The sequence below is a fragment of the Geotrypetes seraphini genome, chromosome 1, assembly GCF_902459505.1.
Source record: "Geotrypetes seraphini chromosome 1, aGeoSer1.1, whole genome shotgun sequence".
In the NCBI taxonomy this organism is placed as follows: domain Eukaryota; kingdom Metazoa; phylum Chordata; class Amphibia; order Gymnophiona; family Dermophiidae; genus Geotrypetes; species Geotrypetes seraphini.
This window is the reverse complement of record NC_047084.1, coordinates 338,534,261-338,546,328: the sequence shown is the minus strand read 5'-3', so window position 1 is coordinate 338,546,328 and position 12,068 is coordinate 338,534,261. Positions and strand designations below refer to the sequence as shown.

At 40.7% G+C, this 12,068-nt stretch overlaps 1 protein-coding gene across 6 annotated transcripts in view; it reads left to right on the top strand.

Moving 5' to 3' along the window:
• The window catches only part of USO1 (USO1 vesicle transport factor), a 210,209-nt gene extending 201,908 nt beyond the window's left edge, over nt 1-8,301 (top strand). For all 6 annotated transcript variants that reach the window (XM_033960394.1, XM_033960401.1, XM_033960384.1 and 3 more), the window contains 3 exons: nt 2,489-2,599; nt 4,178-4,393; nt 7,265-8,301. In XM_033960394.1, coding sequence (XP_033816285.1) covers nt 2,489-2,599; nt 4,178-4,393; nt 7,265-7,384 — 447 coding nt within the window. In that variant the 3' untranslated portion in view covers nt 7,385-8,301. The remainder of the gene's footprint in view (nt 1-2,488; nt 2,600-4,177; nt 4,394-7,264) is intronic.
• Nucleotides 8,302-12,068: the final 3,767 nt, after the last annotated feature.

Here is a 12,068-nt window from a genome sequence, read left to right as displayed (position 1 = left end):
AGACTTGGATCTGCAACTAGCAGGTAATCTCTTGGGGACCTGTTTGGCCAGCCTGCAGAAACTATTGTGGAGCTCGGGGTATAGCTTAACTTGCCTACTGAATTGCGGGAGCTTGAATGCAGGCTGTTAGGCATCTGCAGGGGGCTCTTCCGGGTGCCAGCTGCGACTTTGCCTCCCCCCTTTTGTGTGTGCGGTTCCATAGGGGTTGAGGATCAGTATGATTTCGTTCTGACTGGCAGCCTGAAGATCTCAGTTTTTGGAGGACTGATTGATTGAGGCAGGGATTTTTCTCCCAGATCCAGCTACTGCTTAGAGCTGAGGCAGGATGCAGCACCTTCAGAGCACATGTCACAGTGAGTAAGGCTATTACAGCCTATGGGCAAAATCAGGAAGGGAGGGGGTCTGAAAGACCTGTTTTTGAAGGTTACATCCACTAGGGTCCTCCACCTGTAACATCCTGTTTTCTATTTTGGGTATTTTTTTAAACTTCTAGTTAAGGTATTTTTGAGCTGGTTTTTGGTGCCAAAGTGCTGCCATAGTGGCCATTTTGGATTTCCTGTTTTTTTCTTTTCAAAGTTCTCCGGATTCTTCAAATCACCTCATTTTGCCTCAAAACTAGCAGGGTTGGAGTCCTCAGGCTCTTTTATCCCTAATTCATGCCAGTTTTGTGCTGGATGGATGCCAGAAGAGCATTCTCGTGTCACATGCCACGCAGCACATGAAGGGACATCGGGAGCATCAGGTTTATCCTCCCCTTTGGTCTCTAGGGCTGAGAAATCTCTGGTGGGTCTGTCTTCCATGAGAAAATCCCTCCTGGAGCCCCCGAACAGCAGCATACCTAAGTGTAAGAGCGTGGAAGCCATGAAGCCCTGAAACCCAAGAGATGTAAGGTGGAGCTGCCTAAAGGGGACTCAGTGATGCCTAGTAAGGCCCTTTCTGCTGAATTTGTTAATTTGATGTGGAGAGCTTATTTGGATAGCCAGGATCCTCATATGAGGCCAGGGGTTGTACAAGGGGACTTGGGCTTCCAGGGCACACCAGAGTCATTAGTAGTGGCTGACCAGGATCCTGTGGACCTTTCTGACAGGGATTCGGAGGGTGAGGGATCAGTCTGTGTACCTTTGCTGTCACAGAGCGAGTCTTCCCTGCTGGGAGATATAGGGTCACAAACAGGAGCAAGTACACAGGAAGCAGTGGTGGCCCTGGACCAAGGAGAGGATCCTACAACATGTTGATTGCAAAAGCAATCGGCACTGTTAGAGCTCATTATGACTCCCTGCGGGAGTTAGACTTCCAGCAGGCCCCTTCCACACTCAGTGTTCTATCCTTAGAGTGAAAGTGCAGCCCATGTCTTTTCCCTGCCATCCTGATATGAGTGATTTAGTCACTGAGCACTGGGATACTCCTGAGGGCTCTCTAAAGGTAGCCAAAACAATGTTTAGGCTTTATCCTTTGGCACAGGAATGTCAGCAGATGTTTGCTCAGCCTAAGGTGAATTCCTTGGTTGCTCAGGTAACCAAGTGCACGTCCCTGCCAATTGAGGGAGGCGTAGTATTAAAGGATACACAGGATCATAGAGTGAATATGGTCCTAAAGCGGCAGTTCAAAGCTTTGGCCTTAGGGATCAAAGCAGCTGCTTCAGCCTCTTGTGGCACGCACTTGTCATACCAAGATGCTTTGGGTCAGGCAGTGGGCAGGAGATTCCACTTCCAAGGCTACTCTCAGCAGACTCCCTTTCAAGGGACTGATGTTCATAAAGGATGTGGATGATCTGAGGGTCAACGTGGCAGATTGCCAGCCAACATCTCTGATGGACAGCAGACTGAAAACCTCTAGAGGTACTGTGCGGTCTAATTTTCACAATCTCAGGTGCTTTCAGTAGTACCCCTCACCATATTCCCCCTGTTCTGTATAGGGCAATTGCCTGCTTGGATATAAACTGAAGGGGGCACAGAGTCCTCTGGAGATGGAGGAGTTGAAACCTGGAATGGATTCCTTCACAGCTCGCAAGCATGGGGAGAGTACCCTACTGTCCAGAATGACACACCTGTCTACTTGAAAAGATATTAGCAAGGTAATAGCCTAATGTCTTTATATAGTGCTTAAAATTGCATGAGCCAGTATGGGTGCACCCGATTTGTGCATGCAATTTAATTGATAAATGAGCCAATTAGTGCTAATTGGATGCTAATCGGCATTAAATTAAATTTATACGCTTCTCTTTAGACTCCAGGATTCATACATAAATTATGTGTATCTGAAAAGGGGGCGTGGCCATGGAATGATGCATTCCTGGAATTTGTGGACAATTTTATAGAATAAGGCAAAAGATACATGAGAAGTGCGGCTCTTTGTTTTCCATTTGATAGCCAACTGTCGCTTTTGAAAAACTATGTCCTGTCTTAATGATTCGCAATACCTTAAATTTGTAAGTGCTCCAAACTTTGAAATATTAATGCTAATAAATGTTTCTGTTCAATTTTGCCAGACTGCAGCTTCAGCCCTTGCCTCAGGAGATAGCACCACTGTCACAGGTGCCAAAGTTGCTGAGTTGGAGGAAAGATTGGCAGCATTGTTGAAAGAGACAAACAATTTAAAGGTTGGGTCCCTGCCTAAATTAGTTAACATGCAGGGAGGGTCAGAATATTGCTGTTGGATTGACTGGGTAGATCAGCTGATTTTTCAGTGCTGCTGTAAAGGTCCAGCATTAGTCAGCATTCCTCTCTTATGTAGGCTGCAATAGATAAAACATGCTACAGAGTAAAAGTAATGGAGTTTTTACACTTTCCTTTTGTTACTTAAATGAAATATATATTTTTTAAAAAGTATTGTACATTTACTCAGGTTCTCTTTGTTTAATTTTATCTACTTATTTTAATATTTATATACCACTTATAGCCTAAGTGGTTTACATTCAGAAAGAGAGGCGCAGTGGTTAAAGTTACAGCCTCAGCACTCTTGAGGTTGTGGTTTCAAACCCATGCTGCTCCTTGTGACTCTGGGCAAGCCACGTAATCCCCCCGTTGCCCCAGGTACTTTTAGATCAGGGATCTCAAAGTCCCTCCTTGAGGGCCACAATCCAGTTGGGTTTGCAGGATTTCCCCAATGAATATGCATTGAAAGCAGTGCATGCACATAGATCTCTTGCATATTCATTGGGGAAATTCTGAAAACCCGACTGGATTGTGGCCCTCAAGGAGGGAAAAATGCTTGAGTACTTGAATAAATTCATGTAAACTGTTCTGAGCTCCCCTGGTAGAATGGTATAGAAAACTGAATAAATAAATAAAAAATAAATCTAGCATTTTTCCCTGTTTGTTCCAGTGGGCTCACACTCTATGTAATGTACCTGGGGCAACATTACATGTTGTTTAAAGATCAGAAACCATTCAATGTGACATAAATGCAATACTAGAGGAAATCAGGAAGGGGGGGGACTTTTTATTTATTTATTCACATCATTGTACCTGTACTGAAAAGGTATAGGTTAGTTTGCTAGGCCATGGCCCTTCATCTTACGCTGACATCTCCTCATAGTGTGCAGAATGAGGGCAAACTTAAATCTGGGCTTTGCTGGAACACTGAAATCCAATAAAGTGACTTCATTGACATCACATTGTTCCCGTGCCATGTTTTCAGTGACCCAGCAGAGAAAAGCATAGACAAGAGACTAAAAGCTTGAGAAGTGGGGGGGACTAAGGCAGGACTAGATGACAGTGTTGGAGACAGTGCACTAATTCGTGCTGCAGCACATTGTGTGAGTGTTTTCAGTGCCTGTAAGTGTTCTTGAATACTACAGCATTGATAATTCTGCATGTTAGTTTTGTTTGTTTAAGGCAGACTGCCTTTAATGCCAGTAAATGAGAAGGGTGGACTGGTAGGAGGTGCTAGATGAAAGATAATGGAGAAAATGTTGCCTCCTCGTTCCTGGATATTGCTGTAGATCAGGGGTCTCAAAGTCCCTCCTTGAGGGCCACAATCCAGTCGGGTTTTCAGGATTTCCCCAATGAATATGCATGAGATCTATGTGCATGCACTGCTTTCAATGCATATTCATTGGGGAAATCCTGAAAACCCGACTGGATTGCGGCCCTCGTGGAGGGACTTTGAGATCCCTGCTGTAGACTGTCTTGTTTTCAGAAGTTAGTTTTTGTAACTCTGCTATGTCTGTTACCAGGATGAAGTGAAAGTCTTGTCTGAGGAAAAATCTGCACTCAAGCAACAAGTGGCCTCCGCCAACAGCACTGCTGCCGTCTCACAGAATGAATATAAAGAGCTAGAGCAGAAGTTAGCAGACTCGAGAAAGGAACAGGATGACCTCTTGGTGCTTCTGGCTGACCAAGATCAGAAGCTAATAGCACTGAAAGCCAAACTTAAAGAACTAGGAGAACCTGTAAGAGAGACTTTTTTGGTTTAGCTATCATGACTTCAGCAGTTTGGTGTGCTTTTTAGAGGTTTTATTTGAGATTATGGGGCTCATTTTCAAAGCATTTAAGACACACAAAGTACCATAGAAACCATAGTACAGTGGTGCCTCACACAACGAACTTAATTCGTTCCAGGAGCAAGTTTGTTATGCGAAAAGTTCGTTATGTGAAACGCGTTTTCCCATAACAATACATGTTAAAAAACATAATTCGTTCTGTAGCATAAAATATGCTAAGATGACATAAAAAAAGATAAATTTATCTTGTTAGAGCTGTTAGCATGATATAGAGGGGATATATGTGAAGGGGAGGGGAGACAGGGGTTTTGTTGATCCTTGCTGTGTATTATAATCACCCCCCACATACTCCCCAGTACCTTTTTTAATTCCTCCCATCTTTCCCAGCCAGTGGCGTACAGGCCAGAAGCGCAAAGATCAGGAGCAATTCCTCTGCACGCCTGTGTGGGCCCATGCCGATCTCCGAATGGCTGCAGTTAGTTCTTGTGAGTCCCGCGAGAGCTGGCTGCAGTTAGTTCTTGTGAGTCCCGCGAGAGCTGACTGCAGCCATTCAGAGATCAGCGCAGGCCCAGGCAGTAGCACAGAAGGCTTGCTCTTGATCTCTGTCTGCGCTTCTGGCTGGGAAATTTGCTAGACCACCAGTTCGAGTGAGCGGGTGAGAAAGTTGCAGCAGTGGTGGCTTTTTTAAAAAAATATGTGGCGGCGGGGGGAGGTTTAAAAATATGCGGTGGCGGCGGGGGGAGGTTTAAAAATATGCAGTGGCGGCGGGGGGAGGTTTAAAAATATGCGGTGGCGGCGGGGGGAGGTTTAAAAATATGCGGTGGCGGCGGGGGGAGGTTTAAAAATATGCGGTGGCGGCGGCAGGGGGGTTTAAAATATGTAGCGCCGAGAGAGGGCAGTTAAGGATGCAGCTCGGGCGACTTCGTTGTGTGAAACGAAGTTCGTTGTGGGAAGCAAGACCTGAAGTTCGTTGTGCGCAGCGTTCGCTGTGCGAGGCGTCCGTTATGCGAGGCACCACTGTACTTTGTGTGTCTTAAGTGCATTGAAAATGAGCCTCTAATGTAGAATAGTAAGTGAAAAGGTATACAAAGCCATATGCAACTCTTTCTTTAATTTTTGGAGGGCTGGGTCACCAAAGAAGAATCATGCTGCTTTGTCATATTTCAACAGTACTCACAACAAGCAGAGATAAATGTCCTTTATTTAGAAGTGGTCTGGCCACAAATTGGACACTTCTCCCTATAATTCTCCAGGCACCTGGGAAGTAATAGATGTTCAAGTTACGAATCTTCATACTCACTAGATTTGATTGGTCCATGTTAGCTGTTATATAAAGCAGTTACCCAACTTAGTATGTGAACCAGTTGCATCTCTTTCTATGAGATCCAAGTTGTGACCCTGCTCTAATCAGAGCTGCTCACAATAATTTTTTTATTTTTTTATTTTTATTGATTTGAAAATTATCACAAGTAATACACTTGTTGGAGAAATACAGAAAGCAAATGACATCATGAAAAACAAAATTATAAATGTGGCATTTAAATTATCATCCTTCTTAGTCCTCAAAATCAGAAAAAGGAGGGAATCAATAAATCCATGGAAAGAAAAAAAATCGAAAACCTTTTATCAGAAAGCTGACTATGTTAAACAACCCCACTTATCTTTTAAATCCAACAGATCAACAGGTCTAGAAAGACTCTCAATTGTGATGGTAAAAAGAAAGTGTACTTAATCCCCAAGTATCGAATCAAACATTTACAGGGGTATGCCAAAAGAAAGGAAGCCCCCAAACTTTTAGTCTCATCACGCATAGAAAGGAATTCTTTTCTGCGGTCCTCTGTTATCTTAGATACATCAGGATAAATCCAAATTCTTTGTCCTGAAAATTCTTGATTTAAATTCCGAAAGTAAAATTTCATTATAAGGTTTAGGTCTTGTTCAAATACCAAGGAGACTAAAAGCATTCCCCTATCCTTAACATCAGAAAGGGAATCCTCCAACATTGCAGTCAAATTTTTTTCCACTACCAAATTTCCTCCTTCGTCAACCTTAGTCATAGCAGTAGGAATATAATAAATTTTGTTTATAGGAGGAATGGCTTGTTGAGGAATTTTGAGAATTTCCATTAGGTATTTTTTAAAGTAGTAAAGAGGATTTAAGGCCGGTGATTTTGGAAAATTTAGTATACGTAAATTTTACTCTCCTGTTAAAGTTCTCAAATTGTTCCAATTTAGTATGCACATAAGTCTTATCTTTAACCAACGTTGATATTATTTCCTTTAAGTCTTTAACTTCAGATTTAACACAGGTTATTTGTTCAGCAGAGTCATGTTTAGTTTGTTGAATTATTTTAGACAAATTATCTCTCACAATAATTTAAGGAAGCAGCTTAAAATGATTTGTACTTCATAGAAATGAGAGAGGGCATGTAAGGTAGGCCTTTGCAAGGTCCAGGAGGAGGGGAGTGGGGTGGGGTGGGGTGTTGCGGAGCCAGCCATTTTTTGGCCCCAAAATCTGGTTTATATCCGAGTATATACAGTAATAGCCATATGGTTTATTGTTCTTTATAGGCCGCTATTTTCCAACACATGGGTCAGCGTGGTTTACAAACTAATTTAAAAATAAAATTTTTAGGAAAGAACTTCATTGGTGCAGGGTGGGTAATACTGTTGTGCTTTAAATATTAGTAGTAGACAAAGTAGAGTTTTCTTTGAAGTTTTTCTACTTCTTAGCATTTTGACTCCAAGACTGTTAAAAAGAATTCTTTAATGGTGGCGATGATGATACAAATAATATTTCTTATGTATTTTACATTATAAGGTTGAAGATGAAGATGATCCAGAATCTGGAGACCAGGGTGATGAAGATGAAGATGATGATGATGAAAAAGAGGAACTAGAAGATGATGATGATGAAAAAGAGGAACCAGAAGAAGAGTAACTGTTCAGGGCTGTTCCAGCCCTCCCGGATAGGAAATTTGAGGCACTGTCATTTTTCTTTTGTTCAAGAGAACTCTAGTCCATGCTGGTTTCTAATTTCAGTATGTAATGTATGAGTAACCTGATTTAAGGGGGGGAGCCTCCACCATAGGGGCTGCTACTAACTTTCCTGATTTGATGCCATACTTCCAAGAAACCTTACTTTAACCTTGTCCAGAAGCTTCTTTGGATGCCTAAAACTTGCAGCTTAAGAGCATGAGGTGGCAATGCTACTACCTTCGTAGGTTGCCGTATTACCAATGCTATAAGCATTTTGTCATATATTTTAATTATTTTCTTTGTGGTTTTCCTGCACAAGCTTGTAATTAAGTAGTTTTTTTGGTTAATATCAGTTGGATGGAATCATTGTTTCTACTTTGTCACCTGGGACTTTCAGCTCATGGTGTCAGAAATGACTGTGTTAAGGAGAGGATGCTCCCCACCTGTTTAACTTGTTATATATCACAACTCGACGAATGGAAGTGTACAGTGTTAGTGCCTTCACACCTGAAATGGCTGCATCCCGTCTTTCAGTGAAGAAATGCAAGGAACGCTCTCATACATTATGCTAATAATGTGGAGCAATTTCTTAAATACTTATAAAAGTATATCTTAGGTTGTTTTTTTCCCCTAGACTGGACATCACCTTTCATGTAAGAGAAAAACTATACTTTCATAGAAAACTGGTTAAGAATAAGTTACCCAATTTGACATAACCATTTTCTTATATTCTTAAATGAAACACAATGACCTATGATTTATGTAATTTATTGGTTTCTGTGCCGAAGAGAATTAAATAAGAAATTAGATTTTAAAAAGAGCAAAATGTGTACATTTGTTGCATTTCATGTTTTAGTAATAAAAAATATATGAAGTTGCTTTGTTTGTTCATTTGTGTCCAGCAGGTTTTGATCTGTTGTTTCACTTGCATTTTCCATTTTCCTTTTTAAATAGAAGCAAAACATACCCCTCCCCCCCCCCTTTTACAAAGCCACACTAGTGGGTGCAGCTGAGGTAATCAATACGACGTCCATAGGGAATTAATGGATGTGTTTGCCGTGTGGCTTTGTAAAAGAAGTCCAAATTCCTTTAGCTAGGTCTGTGGAAAGAAAATGGGAGCGACAACTTAGCAAGTATAAACCCCCCTGTCTCCCCTCCTGCCTTTTACAAAACCATAGTGGGGTTTTTAGCACCAACCATGGCGGTAACAGCTCCAAAGCTCATAGAATTCCTATGAGCATTGGAACTGTTACCACTATGTCTGGCATTAAAATCCCCACTATAGTTTTGTAAAATGGGGGGGATAATTTTTTAGGTTCTTATTAAAATCAGTGTTTTCAGTTTAAATGGGGTTCTTAATGGAACTTATATTTAGCCTTTTTGAATACCATTTATTTGCTTCAGTCTTAACATTCTCCCAAGTGATATATATTGATTTAAATTTAGAAGCTAGAAAACTGGAAGTGAATTGAAAATTACATATGAAAGGTGTTTCTGATCAGTTCACTTAGCAGTGTTTTCCTATTCTAGTCCTTAATTTAACTGATTTAATTTTCTGGGCCAGCCAAAGGATCAGCTGCAGTAAAATTATACTTTATGCGTGAGCTGGCATGAGAAAATATACAGGGGAAGGCAAAAAAAAACAAACAATCCCCTGGAGCAGGGCTGCAGTCCAGTCAGGTTTTGAGGATTTCCCCAATGAATATGCATGAGATCTATTAGCATACAATGAAAGAAGTGCATGCAAATAGATCTCATGCATATCCTGAAAACCCGACTGGATTGCAGCCCTCGAGGAGGGACTTTGAAACCCCTGCCCTAGAGTCATAGAACCTGGTATCCACAGTTGCCATCACTTCTTAAGAGGGTGAGATGGGGGTCTGTTACTATTGGGAGATGATGAAGGGGTCATGCCTTCACACCTCCAGTGGTCAGCTGCTCAAACAGGGTACTTTTTTGTATTCTGGACAAGATTGAAACAGGTCTAGAGAAAAATGTCCCTTTTTGCCCTGGATGTTTCTTGTCATTCCGTTGTTGCTGAAAGATTTATAATGTTGAGCATTACTGCAACATGCCCCCTTCCTATTTGAACAGACTACAGTGTTAAATGTCCAAATTCAGCGTTTTGAAAATTGCAATTTGGACATTTTCAGCAGATGGAATTTTGAAATAGAGATTGACACTCATTCTTGAAGCAGATGGACAAGTTGCAATAAATGTTACATTAAAAGAAGTAAACTGTAATAATGTGTTATTTATTGCTTTATTTTGTCTCATTAAATACAACACAGCACTATGGGTGTAACTTAATCATCTGAAGCCATTAGCACTATGCTTTTAGTGTACAGTACTGTGTTATCAATTTATTTAAGGCACCATTGACTCCAATACTATGAACCCAGGATTCAAAACCTTTTGGCACTTGGTATATCTTTTGCATAGAAACTGCAATACTTTACAAAAAAGATAGCATGAATAGGATGAGTTCTGTGACTGATCTCTTATATTTCAAATATGGGTGAGAAATGTCTACTTGCCTTTATGTTAAGATAAAGTGTCAATGAAAACGTTCTCAAGAGAACTGCAAGAATGTGTGGGTCAGGTGCTGATGGCAGCCTCCTTGGCTCGTGAAGAAGATTTAAACATCTCCTCGTGGTTCCGTTGTGGTAGCAACACTTGTAGCAGTTGTGTTAGTTGTACACTCGGTTGTTGAAGCAGTCGTGGAAGATGGTGGTGGAGTGCTTGGAACATCTACCGTGCTGACTGTGCGTGCGGTCACTAATGTAGCCACATTTGCTGAAGGGAACCTTGGTTGGGCAGGAACAGTAGGAATGTAGATGGGGATTCGAATTTCTCTAAGTGAAGGATCAATTCTAGGAACAGAGATGACTGTTGGGGTTAGAACCATCATGGGGGATTTCATGGCCAGTATACCAGGTGTCCTGTTAGGAACAAATGGTCTCACATTTGCCCCTTGAAGTGGCTGTGAAATGGAAACAAAAAAATTGAACTTTTTTACATGGGTTATCTTTGACATTCAAAACTGATTTAGCTTGCCTAGTTGCTACAGCAACATTAATGGCGTGAGAAAAGGGAATAAGGCAAAGCCAATGATTGTACTAGCAACCTTCAGATTTGTTTTTAAGTGAGTTTTATTCCTAAAACCTGACCATTTCAATGTTCCTGTTTTGGTATCCATTTGGTAGCCTGGCCCCATGGTGTTCTAGATCAGCGGTGCCAAACTATAGTCAGGAGGGCCAAAAACAAGCCAAATTTTCAGCTTAACCATAATGATATGAAATGAAACAAAAAAGTGAACTATCAACAAAACTGTGAACTATCAATTTGCTTGGTTTGGCTACCCTAGAAGCAGACCTGCATGGGGACAAGACTGCTTTAAATGGTGGGAAAATCTACTTTTTAGTTGGATGTAGCCAGAAGACTTGTTCAAATTGTAGTACATCCAAGATGATCTGGGGACACTGTCACTGGATAGGAAAACTACATTTTTTGAAAGATTTTTGCCAAATATACAAAATGGAAGATAACTACTTTTCTAATCTTGTCTTTTGTGAAAAATCAAGCGCAAAGCTGAATGGTAGAGTATTTGTTTTTATACCGGCTTTTCTAGTCAATTTACAAATGTTACTAAGAAAATAATGATACAGAAAACCTGTGTTGAAATAACTATTGTCTTATAGTGTATTTATTAATCCTTGAAATATATATTCTTTGCTCTGAATTTACTTTAATAACAGATTTTCACAAATTCTATTAAATCTTAAGAGGTGGGTAGCAATGTTACTCTGGAGCGGCAAAAATGAGACTTGGTTATACCTTATAAGCTAATCAATTTATTGAAGCAGGAGCTCTCAAGGATAAGAGTGCAAGCCTATCGCATTTATGATAGGATTTGGTGATAATTATAATTTTAGCTCATTTTGTGCTAGTTCTGTTATATATAACAGCTAAAAAGAAACATCAGATGGTAACAAACTGCAATTATACATAGCATATACTGTAATTAAATATATAAGTAAGTCTGAAGAATTTTCAATAATTTTCAGTCTGCTGTCTCGTGCTGGCATGACACTCAATATACAGTTAAAAAAAATTTTCTTAACATTGTGGGTGTTTATAGTGCCTTTTCTCTGGTATTTAGATCTATCTAAGTCTAACCAAGAAAAATCTTCAAAGACTTCAGTGGATCCAGAACACTGCAGCTAGGTTGATCTTCACAAAAAGCAAATTCGATCATGCTTCCCCGCTTCTGTCAAAACTTCACTGGCTTCCGGTGATTTCTAGGATTCACTTTAAATGTACCTGCCTAATTTTCAAGATCCTACATGGCATTCTTTCTCCCCTAATCCCACTATCCTGGAATTCTTAGAGACCTAACACTAACAGATCCGTCCACATACTCAAACTATCTTTCCCCTCGTTAAAAGGCATCATGTATGCAGGTAAATTAGGGAAATCCCTTTTCTTCAAAGCTTTGGAATAACCTCCCTGCCCCACTGCGGAACCTAGGCTCATTCCAATTATTCTGAAAGCATCTGAAAACCTGGCTTTTCTCCAAAACGTAAAGCTATCTATTTAAAATGTAAAGCTAGCTATCCTCTTCATAACCTAATTTCTTATGTCCT